The following is a 13,776-nucleotide window of genomic DNA, read 5'->3' on the forward strand; positions in this document are numbered from 1 at the left end:
ATTGTTGTGTAGAAAAGACATTTTCTCTACGCATCGTACTGAGGTGAGTTAATTTGTTATATTTTTCATTCTGGCATTGGCCAGGACAAATCCTTTATGGTAATCAATTTTGGCACCTTCTTTATACAAAAAAAAAAATAAATAAATAAATAAAGAAAATATTCTACCAATTACCAGGCCTCCATGCGTTTGTTTTTGCAGCACATTTGAAGTTTTATGTACTGCGCAGCATAAAATGCACTTTTTGTTTCTAGTCGCGCCTTTCGAGTGTCTCCCAAGACAAAAAAAAGAAAAGGAAAACAAATGCACTACGCCATCAAATTTCTCCCCGCGAACCTCCCAGGGAGGCATACCTTGGTGGAGACGGCCGTGAAATGGCCTTGAGCAAATGTCGCGCGTCAGTAGAAATTCGAAAATGAAAAACAATTAAAAAATCATAACGACAGGGGTATGCATGTAAGCATGGCCGCTTGGTGCCTTTTGGGTGCATATAATCCTACTTACTTCACCGTTGGCAAGGCCACACACACACACGTGTACTTACCGGCGTATGACTGGCCTTTAAGTCTCGTGGCTCGTAGCGATGGTAAATAAGTAAAGCCAAGGTTGTTGGTATCCGTTTTATTTTTGCTAGCATCATTAGCATGTTTTTACGCTAAATTTTGGGCTTAATCCTCGGTAGATTCCTATTAAACATGCAAAAACACGGTGCGACACGAGGTAGAGGTTTGCTAGTTTAATCATCGTAAAGCTTTCTTGCTTAAACAGTAAAGCAATTAATTCGTTCGCCATTAGACATTAATGAACAATGGAATTATAGTTAGAAGTGGCCATTTTTTTGGTATCATAAAATTGTTGAGCTTTACTACTGTTGGACTTTGAGAGTTAAAGATCCGTCCTCGATCTTCGCGGTGTACAGCAAACGCGTCATCATCAGCGCGGGAGCTAGTGCGAGAACGTGTCTCGTGCTTAAAACGAGTATAAACTTCCACCACTTCCTTCCTTTAACTTTCCCCCTATTGCCCACTCCCCCCTCCCCCCCTTTCCTACCCCAACAACAGAAGAAAGCGATGCACTGTTTTATCAGCAGTCCCACCCGGCGGTCGTGATCGCGAAACCCCGACGCGGCACTTGAAGCTAATTGAACCGAATTGAGTAAACATTCCAACACACACCAAAAACGACACCAGCCTCCGAGTCCTCTCAGAATTCTCTCCTCCACCAACCAATGCATTACAACAGAGATTTGCCGTTCACAGATCGTGACAAGATCTGGAGCATTATCAGTCAAGGAAGTGGGGGTGAATAGGGGGAGTGATGGGAAGCACCCCAAGATTATCATCTCCCTCACCGTCTGTTCCATGAGGTGCGTGACGGAAGCATTCACAGACGGCTGTGTGTGTTTGTTGCGGATGAAATTATGTGGATTAAAGCAGGGTGAAAACTGGAGGCAGCTAAATTGTGATTCAGCCGACAATGCTGCCTGCAACGTGCCGGCTCCCAGCTACAGTAAACGAACCGAATGCTGACCACGCAAACTGATACTTAAGTTCGTCGTTTGTTTATTACTGATTTTTGAATAAATTTTAATAATAATTACAGTAAAAGTTGTGGTTTTTTCATTAAATTATAAACTGTTGTAAGCTAAAAACACTCCGACAAAAGGACACCAAAAAATAGACATTAGACAGGGGGCATTAAGCAGAAACATTTTCCAACAATTGTTTTAAATATGTATGAAGCAATTATGTTGGAACAACCCTTCAAACTGATATGAATAATAAAATGACATATCCAGGTGTTCAACTTACCATGAACCGACAGACTATGAAGTACTTTGGTAAACTTCTGGTTTGAAAACAAAAATCCGGGAAAAAATCGGTTGGAAAAATACGTAATTTTATTAAACTTTCCAACCCTTACCGGGTTTTAATGAGTAGAATGCAATAGTACGATTCCTTAGGAGAATATAATGGAATTTGGCATTCACTTAGGAGAAACATGCTTCGGAATCAGCACTGGTTTTAAAAAGCAATAGTTAGAACAATTTTTACAACTAACTTTTGCGTAAAACCCGTTCAAATGTGAATGGTTACTCTCGGGAATAAAACCCGATGCAAACATCCATGATTGATGGGCGGCCGTCTCTTCCTTGCTGCGTATTCAACTCTACTTGAATCAGATGGATAGGTTTTTCTCCAGGGTCAACCAGGACTAGTTCCTACCAGTTGATCCGTCTGGTATGAACTAGTCCTGGTCTGAAATCGGGACTGAAATCCTCTCAAAGACTTACAGTTCGGTGATATTCCACAGTCGTGAAGCAAATTTCCCCTAACTGAATGCAAGATTCCCCTATATGATTGCAAAGTTCCAAAAGAAGCTTGCAATAATCCATAATCTATTTGCAAAAATCCATTTTAGGTGATTCAAATGTTCCATTAATACGGATCGAAGCCCTGCATAGACCTGACCCTGGCTAGGGAGAAAATAAACAGTGACCATGTTCTAGCCCATCGTCAGAAAACAAGCTAGCACTGGTAGGCACTTAGCAAGTAGTATGGTTAGATTCGGTAAAGCACCCCATAAACACACACCGCCCTTTCCCCCCGTTCTGATGAAGTTATTTGAATTGGCCCCGGGAAACCCGTACCTGTGGGTGCCCGACCTACACACACACACATCCTCCCTAAGTCCCTACTCTATCTCGATCGAGTAGCACAAGTGATAAGTACCATAGAACGGGCTGCGTATCACAACCAAAGTGTGCTCCAAGATTGCCTCCCTGCATACCACCCCGGTAAGGGGTGGTCCCCAGAAGAGTGCAGATGAAAACCCGATACGCGAATAGGTCCATGATGGCGCGTCGTTACCTATCAATAAGCTGATTCATTGTGGGGCGCGCATATGATGCAGGGCGAGATGATAAGAGATCGTTTGGACGTAATTGTAACGTGCAGGGTAAAAGGGGGCTCTAGTGGCGCATGTTGTTTCGGTATACCAATGGAGAAAACAAAAATGTAGAAGACATGAGAAGACTAATTATAGACCGTTTCGCTTAAATAACATAATTATTCTTAGACTCGACAGAATTATTCTTAGACTGTCCCCTTGAATTGGCAATGTGAAAAAAGGGGATTATTAAATGGCACACATGACACACCGCCATAATGTGCGGATTAAGCAAGCAGATTGCAGTACTGAAACACTTCACATTTTCCCTTTCGATAGAGAAGGATCGGCATGGCCTGGGCCATGTTTTACATCCCAGGAAGAAAAAAAAACCTGTTTGTTGTTAAATCGATACATCTGCCAGCGTCACGAGGCTCAGCTGATTGGATGTAACACAAAACATTCGAAATGTTTCTCGTGCAGTGTACTTCAGCTGAACAATCAAATTAAAGTAGTGTCCCGGTGATTCCCGCAGGGTTTTTTGAAGCTCTTCATATCATACATCGATCCTTTAAAATCTCAACTTCCACCCTCTCGCAAGTATTCTGTGAAATGTCATCTGGAGCGGAAAGAAGAGCCCATTTTCCCTGTCCTGGACCTGGGTAGTCGTGTTGCTACGACAGAAAAATATCGATTATTTCTCGACACGTTGCTTGCTTGTGTCTGTTTTTTCCATCCATGTTTTCCATGGATTTTCACGCACGCAGCAAACGGTGCATCTCTTTCTTGCTCTTTCACTCACAAACTCTCTGTGTGTGCTTTGATAAGACACAGGGGGCGGCATGTGTGGGAAAAGAAAACCCCTCGTACCGAGAACATCCTAGAAACAGTTTTCCAACTCCTTGTGCCGTGGTGCTTCAACCAATTGCCTACTTACATCAGATTCCGCACATCGCAGGGCCGAAACAGGAAGACGGGTATCAGCAGGAAGGAGTTCATTATGACAACACCGTAGTAGACGACGAATTTAAAGTAGTACCGGAATCGGCTCGACGTTTCGTAGAATATTGGCATCAGTATGATGGCACAGATGAGAAACAGCTCCGCATAGTTCGATATCATTTTGGCGATTTTTTGGTATTTATCCTTCTTTTTGAGATGTGAAAAGCTGGGATCGTTTTTCGCACGATGTTTTCTTCCGCTGGGCTGTGTTTTGCTTATCGCACACACCGCGATTGTTGTTATTGTTTTCCACTCGCTACGCACGACATTCGTAATGCAGAATCGATCATCACTGTTGCACAATGCAGCTACTATACATACACGCACCACCAGCGGCAGCAGCTAAATGCACTTTTCTTCGGTCGCTTTTTAATACTGCATAAGGACACTCGGGTGCCAAATGTATTGATTTCGCCGCACACTCCCGACTATGTTTGATCCTTGTCGGCGTATGTCCTTACGGGCAAGCTGTCAACTCTTGAGTTCGGCACTAAATTGAACTGTACCAGCACGGTCCTTAACAAACCGTGTCCGGTGGCCACATCAAGGCGTGTCCCAAAGTACAGTTTCTTGTTAATTCACTGTTTATCTGTATTCCCGTTTCCGTTTTATTAAAAAAAACTCATGGAACGAAACGTCCACCGTTCGACCACGAGCCAGAAGTTTTCGCTTCTCTATTGCAACTGCGGCTTCGCGAGAACACCGTGTACTGTGTGTGCGCTCTCCGGGTTGCGTTTAAAGTTAAGCACCCTTCACACGTTCAATATAAGCAAGCGAGAGTGAACTGTGCCGGGAAGAGAGGTTGAAAGAGAGAGAGAGAGAGAGAGAGAGAGAGAGAGAGAGCGAGAGTCCTGTCAAAATTGTCTCGCTGCGACGAACGCTGCAGTGCAGGAAATAATTACAACTCCTTATTTCTAATTGAATTTTCCGGCGATAAGAACTATTTTAAATATAAGATTTTACTGTAAAACTACGAAATGGCAGTTCTGGAGGCATTTCAGCGTTCGCTGTGCAGTTTCTGGTTGTAATTATTAATTATTATTTGAGCATTTCTTTTGTATACATCAGGTAAACAGAGAAGCTCAGGGGAATGGGAAATGGAAAAGGTTAAATAGGCTCATCAGGCTCTACGGTTGAGCATTTGTTGCTGGGAAATATGTTTATTGAAAAATCGAACTTTTGAATTGTAAACATTTTCTTCAAGCACACATACAATCCATGATAAATTACAGAGGATTGTAGAGGATTGCAATTCTGTTTTATTTGGAAATTAAGCTCCTATAATTTTAATTTTCATAAATTCCCTCCTTTCAACGCCTTTCGAACTTAATGCACGGATTTTCGAACCGTGCATCGTTGGCTGGGTTTCGAACTCGACCACCCAACACCCCCACGGATGGAACTGTCAAACAGTTTTGCTCGCAACAAAAAAATACGACGAAATACACCTCTTGAAAATGGCAGCATTGATCAAGGGAATCAAATTTGGAGCCCAAATCACGAACCGAAACCCAGCACTACTCTACACGAGTGTAAGAAACCGTAAGTGTCCGTGATGAACTATCCGTTCAATCGGTAGTTAAGCCTGGGACGGTAAATTTCCAGCAGAAAAAAGATGCGAAGAATTTACGTAACTTTCGTGACAAGTGCCGGGGTACTGTCGTCGCAGAGAGCAGGACTTTGGTTTGTTTACGTTTCATCTGGCTGCGAACTAACTAGTGCGTCTTGTGCCTTTTTGTTTTCAGATGGCTGGAACAAAGATTTCAAGCCAAGTAAATTCCCCGAGACGGATAAGGAACGAGAGCTGGCGGCCAAGAAGTATGGATTAACCACGGCAGAATATCAACCGTACCCGGATGATGGTCTCGGTTACGGTGACTATCCAAAACTGCCCGACGTCCCCGTGGAAGCGCGTGATCCCTACTATCCGTACGATTTTCCGGAATTGAAGAGAAATCTGCACGATACAGTAAGTTTTTCAGTGCAGGACTTTCGCTGCTGCTTTGTGATTGATTTTACACACACACATTTTACACACTTACATACTTTGATTGTGTTTTAGCTCCATGCCGAGACGGACTTCTGGTCGGAGGATCGATTCGGTTCTGCGGAACCGTTGCGCTACTCAATGAAAACGTACTGGCTATCGTTTTTGGGCGTCATGACTGGCTGCTTCGCACTGTACTACTGGCTTGAAAACTACAAAATGTTCCGACCAGTGCTGGCCAAGCAGTATCCCTACGAAGGAAAGGCTCACTACACGTTCGAGAAGAAGTAAAAACGCTGATCGGCAGGTTACAGCAATAGCGTAAAGGAACGTCAAGCTTGTGTGCTGTATGCAAATGGAAACATTTTAAGAACAACATCCCGTGAAACCAACAAACAGCTACACATTATTCACTGCTGGCGAGTGGTGCTGGTTCCAACAGCCCACTCGATTCTGGTCAATACAACAAACGTAGATTGCAAGAATTGTTATGTGCGCTATGTAAATAAAAGTAAATTACAAAGCCCACTGCTAAACTTGGTGGGAAAAAAATTTGGAAAGTAAATGATGGAAGAAATGAAAACAAATACAAAACAAACTAAAATATTAAACATTTAGCACATCGCCGGAGAGCGATTGTGCTAAAACATGGTCTGAAGTCTGCATCCCAAATTTGACGTTACAACTGCTCGAAAACAAAGTCGAGTACAAATTTCCGCTTTGACAGCAAAAAAGACGCGAACTTGCAAAGTTTGATTGTTTGGGTTTTAGGCATTATTGCGCTAGCGTGTTTAATTTCATTAAAAATTGACCTGTATTTAACTAAAAACTCAAGTAAAAGTTAGTTAATTGTTGCATTGGTGTTTGCCCACGCCTTTTAGCATTAAGTCGACAGTATTCCGGCTAGAAACAGTGTGTACCGGACGAGCAAAGGCGCATACAGTCTTGGCTTGTGTTTTTTTCATAAAGAGATTATCCTAAACGATGGTTCCGATTGGCGGACCGGTAGGTCATGGTGGTCATCCGATCCACATACCAACTCCGATTCAGAATGCTCCTCCCCCGTCCCAAAGCCAGCACGCACCGTCTAGTCAGAACCGGCAATCGCTTTCGGTGGTACGTATTGGTCCCCTGTGTTCCTCCCGGCAAAACCCTTAGGAAAAGAAGCAGCTAACCCTGGTTTTCTCTCTCCGATTTGCAGAAACCAAACTATACTCTGAAGTTCACACTTGCCGGACACACGAAAGCGGTGTCAGCAGTAAAATTTAGCCCGAACGGTGAATGGCTTGCAAGTTCCTGTAAGTTCAAATCCTGAACCCAACTTCTTTCCATTAGCCATTTCCGAGTACAAAACAAAACCACTTTGTTTTTACAGCTGCTGACAAGTTAATCAAAATCTGGGGTGCGTACGACGGGAAGTTTGAGAAAACAATCTCGGGCCACAAGCTTGGGATAAATGATGTGGCGTGGTCGAGCGATAGTCGCCTGCTAGTGACGGCCAGCGACGATAAGACGCTCAAAATATGGGAACTCAGCTCGGGCAAGTGCCTGAAAACGCTGAAAGGTCACACCAACTATGTGTTCTGCTGCAACTTTAACCCACAAAGCAATCTGATCGTGTCGGGCAGCTTTGACGAATCCGTACGCATCTGGGACGTACGAACTGGCAAGTGTCTGAAGACACTGCCCGCCCACTCGGATCCGGTGTCGGCGGTACACTTCAATCGGGACGGTTCACTGATCGTTTCATCTAGTTACGATGGACTGTGCCGCATTTGGGACACGGCAAGCGGTCAGTGCTTGAAGACGCTAATCGATGACGACAATCCGCCGGTTTCGTTCGTCAAGTTCTCCCCGAACGGCAAGTACATCCTGGCGGCAACGCTCGACAACACGCTCAAGCTGTGGGACTATTCGAAGGGCAAGTGTCTGAAGACGTACACGGGCCATCGGAATGAAAAGTATTGCATCTATGCGAACTTTTCCGTCACCGGCGGCAAGTGGATTGTATCGGGCAGTGAGGACCATATGGTGTACATCTGGAACTTGCAGAGCAAAGAAATCGTGCAAACGCTCCAGGGCCACACGGATACGGTGCTCTGTACGGCGTGCCATCCGACCGAGAACATAATCGCATCGGCCGCACTTGAGAACGATAAAACGATAAAGCTTTGGAAGAGCGATACGTAGAGCGGATGTGCCGTGCCCGCCCAGCACCCGTGGTCTCAAAGGTGCAAAACGGAAGCATTTGGTTTAAGACTAATTTCAGGCAACCAGCTGGTAAAAGATGGTAGAAGCTGACATCCTTAGCATAGTAAGAGCAATTCAGAATTCAGGTTTTATAAGAATAGGACGTCCCGTGTATAATAATACATACATACTAACCGTAAAAAAAAACAACTGCTATACTGTAAAGGAAGAAAGTGTCTGTCGTTTTGCTTACTCGTTACATTCTCCGAAAACAAGAAAAGGGGGCTGTTTAAAATTGCAACATCAACCGATAAAAACACACCCCTGTCCGCGCGAATGTTCCACTCATTTTCTGAATGCGACACCGCAAAACGAATAAAAAATTAAGTCGTTGTCTGTTAAACATAAATTATAAGCAACATAAAGAACCACCCGGCTAATCCGCGGGACTAGCTCACACTTTTTGTCGTTTGTCGCTCCTCCCCTTCAATTCAAATAATCCCAAAATTATGCGTGAAAGTGTCGATTACAATCCGTGGGGAGGTAATCCATTGTTTGGTGTTTGAGGCCTTTAATTTTCCCAAAAAGTAGTTTCAGCACTTTAACAACCCTGTTTGGCAAATTTGGCAAATGTCTTTCAAAGCAGGCGCTTCAGATTTTTGTATTTTTCTTTTGGCGTCGCAATCAGTTATTATATCAAGAAGGGGTTGAGGACGGAAGTTTTTTTTTAAATGAATCTGCTGCTTGTGCCATCTATTTTTATGTAGCCTCTTAATTTATGCTCCATAATCCACACCCGGCGGCAGAAAGAGCGAGAGTCAATCAAACGCAACTCCGGGCAGCAAAGAAGGAACAAAAAAACAACAAAAGTTTCACTTTCAACAGTTGCGACCGTGTTGATGCGGGAGTATGTTGCGTCTTTGGGTGCACGTTTGGGTGCTTTCAAACAGGGCCAATAATTCAGACCATTTGGGGGAGTAAGGGCGAGAGGTTGGATCGATTAAAAATAAACCACCACTGACCACTGGGACTAACAAATGGAAGCCGTTGCCGTTGTCTTGCCCGTAAGTCTCCGATCTATTTGGATGATCGGTACCAATTGACGCGGTTTATAGTTGAAAATTGATACCACTCGCATCTATATAAAAATAGGAAACAGAAAACAACAGGTAAAAAGGGGGGAAATTAGGCGTGATTTATTAGGAGTAGCGGCGTAAGGCGTAATAAATGAATTATGATCTCTCTTCCCAGCATCTTCCCCGTTTTCGGGAAGCTATTTTTCTAGTGCTTTCTGGTGTATCTGTCTGCAAGAGATCTATCGATGTTTGCCGGTGGTACTTTCGGTTTTGTGGCGCGCAAACTTACTAATGGAGTTATTAATTTATATTTAGCCACTCTCTTCCTTCCTGTAAATGATCAAACGTTCACCAAATTGTGCAATTGGTACGGGCGGTGTATATTGAAGCTGCTTAACAGTTATGTAAGATCATAACTAAAGAATTGAGATCGTGATACTGCTAATGGTTAGGTCTTTGATTAGTAAGCCTTATCGAGATCGAGACAATTCCACAGATAATAGTTGTTAGCAGCAGGTTTTTTTTTTTCAAAAGAGGTTAGAGTGAATAATGAACTAACATCGATAGTATTACGACAATGAATTAAGTAATCTAACCTAACCAACAAATACTACAAAAAAAAAGAATAAAGCAAGAGCAAAAGTACAGGTTGTTGTGTAAAGCAGGTTCATTACGCTTTTGTTTATTTTTTTTTCATTCGTTCGTACTGGACCAAAAAATTAATCCGTGTAGGGAAACGAATACCAATTAAGGAAAATATCTGGCAGTAGTCGTTAAATTAGTATCTCGGTACAAACCATAACTCGATGAAAAAATCACTGCGCTCAAAATCACTAAAATTAAAACAGAATAAATTTGAGAACGTAGTCTAAAAATAAGTACGCAGATTTGGATTCTGATAGCAAGACAGAGCAGACGCTTTATATTTCAAGTACACAGCCTAAAAAAAAGTACGCAGCCAAAAAATAAGTATTCAGGTTCAGACTTAGGCACGGGCATGCTCAGACAGACCCATTGAATAAAATAATCACAGTACACAAGTCATACGCAATCCCTTAAAGATCTTAAAGAACGTTAAATGTACTTGTACAATTAAAATTCAAACTTCAAGGTGTAAAACCTGCTCACAATTTCTTTGCTCTACATAATGGCCCAATTATCGAGCAAATAAACCTGTAGCGATCGCCGCAACCTTGCAACAAAACAAGAAAACCCTTCCTAACTGTATACCATGCATCCATGTGGCCATTTCAGAGTGAAAGAAAGAAAAGGGAAATGCGAAAGAAACACAAAAAAAACTCCCAACACCAAACCTCTAATAAAGCGGCCAAACGATATCGAGAGCAAGTTGCAGCTGGCCGGGCTCTCCCATTCCGGCTTGTCCGAAGGTCATTGCCCGTACGGGAGGAAAGCTCTCTAATGGCGATCCCTAGCCCCCATCCTCCTATCCTCGGTCCGGCCAGTGACAGTGACATCGGGTGTGTCAATTGTCCAACGCTTGTTCTCTCCACTCCCGTGCTTGGAAGCTGGCTGGCCGGAAGTTGACAAGACGATGCCAATGAAATGTCTCCGGAGCGGGTTGAATGAAAGTGAAAAAATGGCACAAAATGTGAGTGGGATAGGTGGTGGTGGTACCCTTCGGGCATGAAACTTCCTCAATGCCGCTGACTGTCGTTTCGTTTTCACTTGTGATATAGTGAGTTGTTGGATTTTTGGATGATCGTAAACTTTCGTGCTGCTAAAAATGGTTATTATATCAAAACCAACGCAAGTTGCTGACCGGGGGTTCCCGTTTTATTGTGCACTACTAGTCGAGACACTGGTCAGCTTTATTTCCCACCAGTTAGGTAATATGTGTATGGCACACGATCATACGCCGGACACTTTGGAGGTATTTGTTTTGCAATTTCCGCGGGAAGTTGTCACCGGTCTGCGGGGTTTCGAGTTTAATTCAAGCCAGTCTCCCTGTGAGTGCTTTCACTGGGACTGTTTTATGCATTCATCATCAGCATATCATGTTCGGACGAATTAGAGAGCAATGTTTGTGCAGCTTGAGGACAACCCCAAGGATGATAATGCAGGGTAGATCATGTCAAGATAATAGAGACACTTCTATTAAAAAAGGATAAAAGCAGCGTTTAGACGTAAATTTAGATCCTTTAGTTATGTGGATTAAAGACCTCACTTGAAACCCAATACCAAATCCGGGGTTCAATCTCAAAAGAACGATGTGCATAGCTCGTCTTGATGACTAGGTCGGGTCTTCAGTCTGTTCCCAGGAAACTCGTAACTCGGTCTAGATCTGAAGTTCTCCATCCACGACTGTATCCTATCTCTAACAGGTCTTAACTCGGCTCCACCTGACTAAGATGATCGAATGTGTCGACAACAAGTCCTTCCTGGTGAAGTATACATCCGATACTTTCATCAAGTGCCCCAACTATTGTGTCCTTCCGGCTTGAACTATTTTTAGGACATATTCACCACCAAAAAGCTCAGCAAGGCCGGGGTTCGTTCTCCTTCTCTACACGCCCTGCTCGCACACAATGCTAAAGACATTAGCGTTCTCAGTAAGAATAACCATGGAACTCGTACCCGCTAAGATGATTGAATTTATTTATTTCCGTTAATGTACAAAACAACTCCGTCTTGGATCCCAATAAAAATCTCTCTCTCTCTCTTCTTGGCTTAACGGGACCTACAAGGTCACAAGGTTTGAAGACCCGCGCCGCAGTCGCCTACACCACCGGAAGCCCCCCTGGCTTCGAATGACCTACTAGACTTGATTAATACCACGTAGTTGGATAGTCAGTCTTCACCACGGGGGAACGCTCCGCATGGGATTTATACCCTGGCACTATCGTCTCACTCCGACCGACTCCGGGCCGACTCTCATTAAAATTCTTGTTGTTAAAAATGCCAATGAAATTTGTGAAATAAAACTAAAAAAGCCCCTGAAACGTTGCAAGAACGAAGCTATTATTTTGGTTCCATGCTTGTTCCTTCAGCCCGTTACGATCGAAGACCCGTGTCTCACCTGTTTACATAGAACAAATGAGTGGTGGAAAATGAACTAAAACCTACAAGAGATTTTACAAATAAATGAAAAAAGAGAGAGAGAGAGAGAGAGAGAGAGAGAGAGAGAGAGAAAGAGAGAGAGAGAGAGAGAGAGAGAGTCTTACGAATTTCCGCTACTTTACACCTCCTTAAGTGACGTCATTCCTAGCAGAAACCATGAGCAGCCAATGCCGTTACACATGAAGGAAGTAATACCGACACATTACGAATAATTTTGCTCATAAATTTGCCTGTCTCATTTGCCCTATCGCTTCAACCATCTGCCAAACGGCCGATAATGCCCTCTATTAGCTTGCCCTCGGTTGACAGCCAAGGTACGCCGAACGTGGAACCAATTTTGCAACAAAAAATCACTTCACGATGCCAATGGTGTTTACCTTTATGTTTCGCTACCAACACCAAACAAACGTAAACTCGCTTTAAACGAAAGTAACACACATCTTTCACACCTTCATCACCGCATCAATGACACAGACGCACAAGCACCATGGCGTGTGATTATGCAACATGTTGCGATTATCGCATGCGAACCCTCGGTGGGAAGATACACCGTTTAGCTAAACTAGCAAAAGTAACAGAAAAAAACACAAATAAACAAAGAGAAGAGAAAAACCGTTTGCAGTGGGATGGGTAAGCCATCCCTTTGAAACGAACCTCATCCTACCGATCGTAAAGTGTTTGCCGATCATTCGCTAGGGTGGCCACTTCGAAAAGTGGCCGGCTCAAGTGTGGTCCGGGCACGCGAACACGATGGCCATAGAAAATGCGGAAAATTGGTCAGCAAAGCCAACCACTCGAAAGCAACAACACAGACGGATAGGCACCCTGGGCAGACCAGCCAGAAAGATGAGCTTGGTTAAAATGGTGAAGCTTTAAGCTACAGGAAGCGCTACTCATAATCGCCAACGATTCGCGTTCGGGTCGATCGATTGATTTTCTAACCGCTTTATGTAATGCGCATCACTTGAGTTACCTACACAACCACCCCCTTTCTCCCCTCTCCACGTGTTCCCCAATCCCCACCACCCTCAAATGCAGGATAAATATTCAAACACTCCTCCTAAAATGTGTCAATAGTGATTATCGCACCCTTTTTGCATACATTTTGGTTGAAACAATTGAACGTTGCGATTACATTGAGGCTAATTTAATGGAACTCACTCAAACACGTGGCCACACTGGCAAAACGTGCCACAATTTTTAGGACAAAGCAAATGCATTCGCCCCCATCGGACGCTGGTGGCGAAAGAAAATGGCATCATGTGCTGCATCCGGAAGCTGACGCTCTGCCGCATTCGGTTCGAAATGCAAAAATGGCAATGCATTTCCGTATGCCGCCGGATGAAGATATCCCGGGACAGCACTCTGCGTCGCTCCATCGTTTTTTTTTTCCATCGCTCACCAAGGGTTGCGAGTTGCGTTGCTGGTGCGGTCGCGTATGATTTGCTGCAATTGTCTTTCGCCCCGTCGGACAGAGCGTGGCTGGCTGGGCTAGTTAGACAGCATTCCCGGAAGCGGAAACGCTCAAAACCTCCCGAACCAAACACCCTCCAG

The 13,776-nt window shown here is 43.8% G+C and overlaps 4 protein-coding genes across 4 annotated transcripts in view; 2 read left to right on the forward strand and 2 right to left on the reverse strand.

The window, feature by feature from the left end:
• LOC126557756 (connectin-like) overlaps positions 1–13,776 on the reverse strand; it is a 378,559-nt gene that overhangs the window by 91,391 nt on the left and 273,392 nt on the right. The window lies entirely within an intron of this gene.
• Positions 1–13,776, reverse strand: part of LOC126558444 (1-acyl-sn-glycerol-3-phosphate acyltransferase alpha) — a 334,524-nt gene that overhangs the window by 4,252 nt on the left and 316,496 nt on the right. The window contains exon 2 of the mRNA XM_050214465.1: positions 3,827–4,038. Coding sequence (XP_050070422.1) covers positions 3,827–4,011 — 185 coding nt within the window. The 5' untranslated portion in view covers positions 4,012–4,038. The remainder of the gene's footprint in view (positions 1–3,826; positions 4,039–13,776) is intronic.
• On the forward strand, positions 5,295–6,197 carry LOC126559220 (NADH dehydrogenase [ubiquinone] 1 beta subcomplex subunit 8, mitochondrial). Its single transcript, XM_050215346.1, has 3 exons — positions 5,295–5,433; positions 5,637–5,860; positions 5,954–6,197. The coding sequence occupies exons 1-3, from the start codon at positions 5,349–5,351 to the stop codon at positions 6,167–6,169; spliced, it is 525 nt and encodes a 174-aa protein (XP_050071303.1). The 5' UTR covers positions 5,295–5,348; the 3' UTR covers positions 6,170–6,197.
• LOC126558460 (WD repeat-containing protein 5) lies at positions 6,850–8,075 on the forward strand. Its single transcript, XM_050214481.1, has 3 exons — positions 6,850–6,994; positions 7,080–7,176; positions 7,254–8,075. The coding sequence occupies exons 1-3, from the start codon at positions 6,863–6,865 to the stop codon at positions 8,066–8,068; spliced, it is 1,044 nt and encodes a 347-aa protein (XP_050070438.1). The 5' UTR covers positions 6,850–6,862; the 3' UTR covers positions 8,069–8,075.

Source organism: Anopheles maculipalpis, chromosome 2RL (genome assembly GCF_943734695.1).
Source record: "Anopheles maculipalpis chromosome 2RL, idAnoMacuDA_375_x, whole genome shotgun sequence".
NCBI lineage: Eukaryota > Metazoa > Arthropoda > Insecta > Diptera > Culicidae > Anopheles > Anopheles maculipalpis.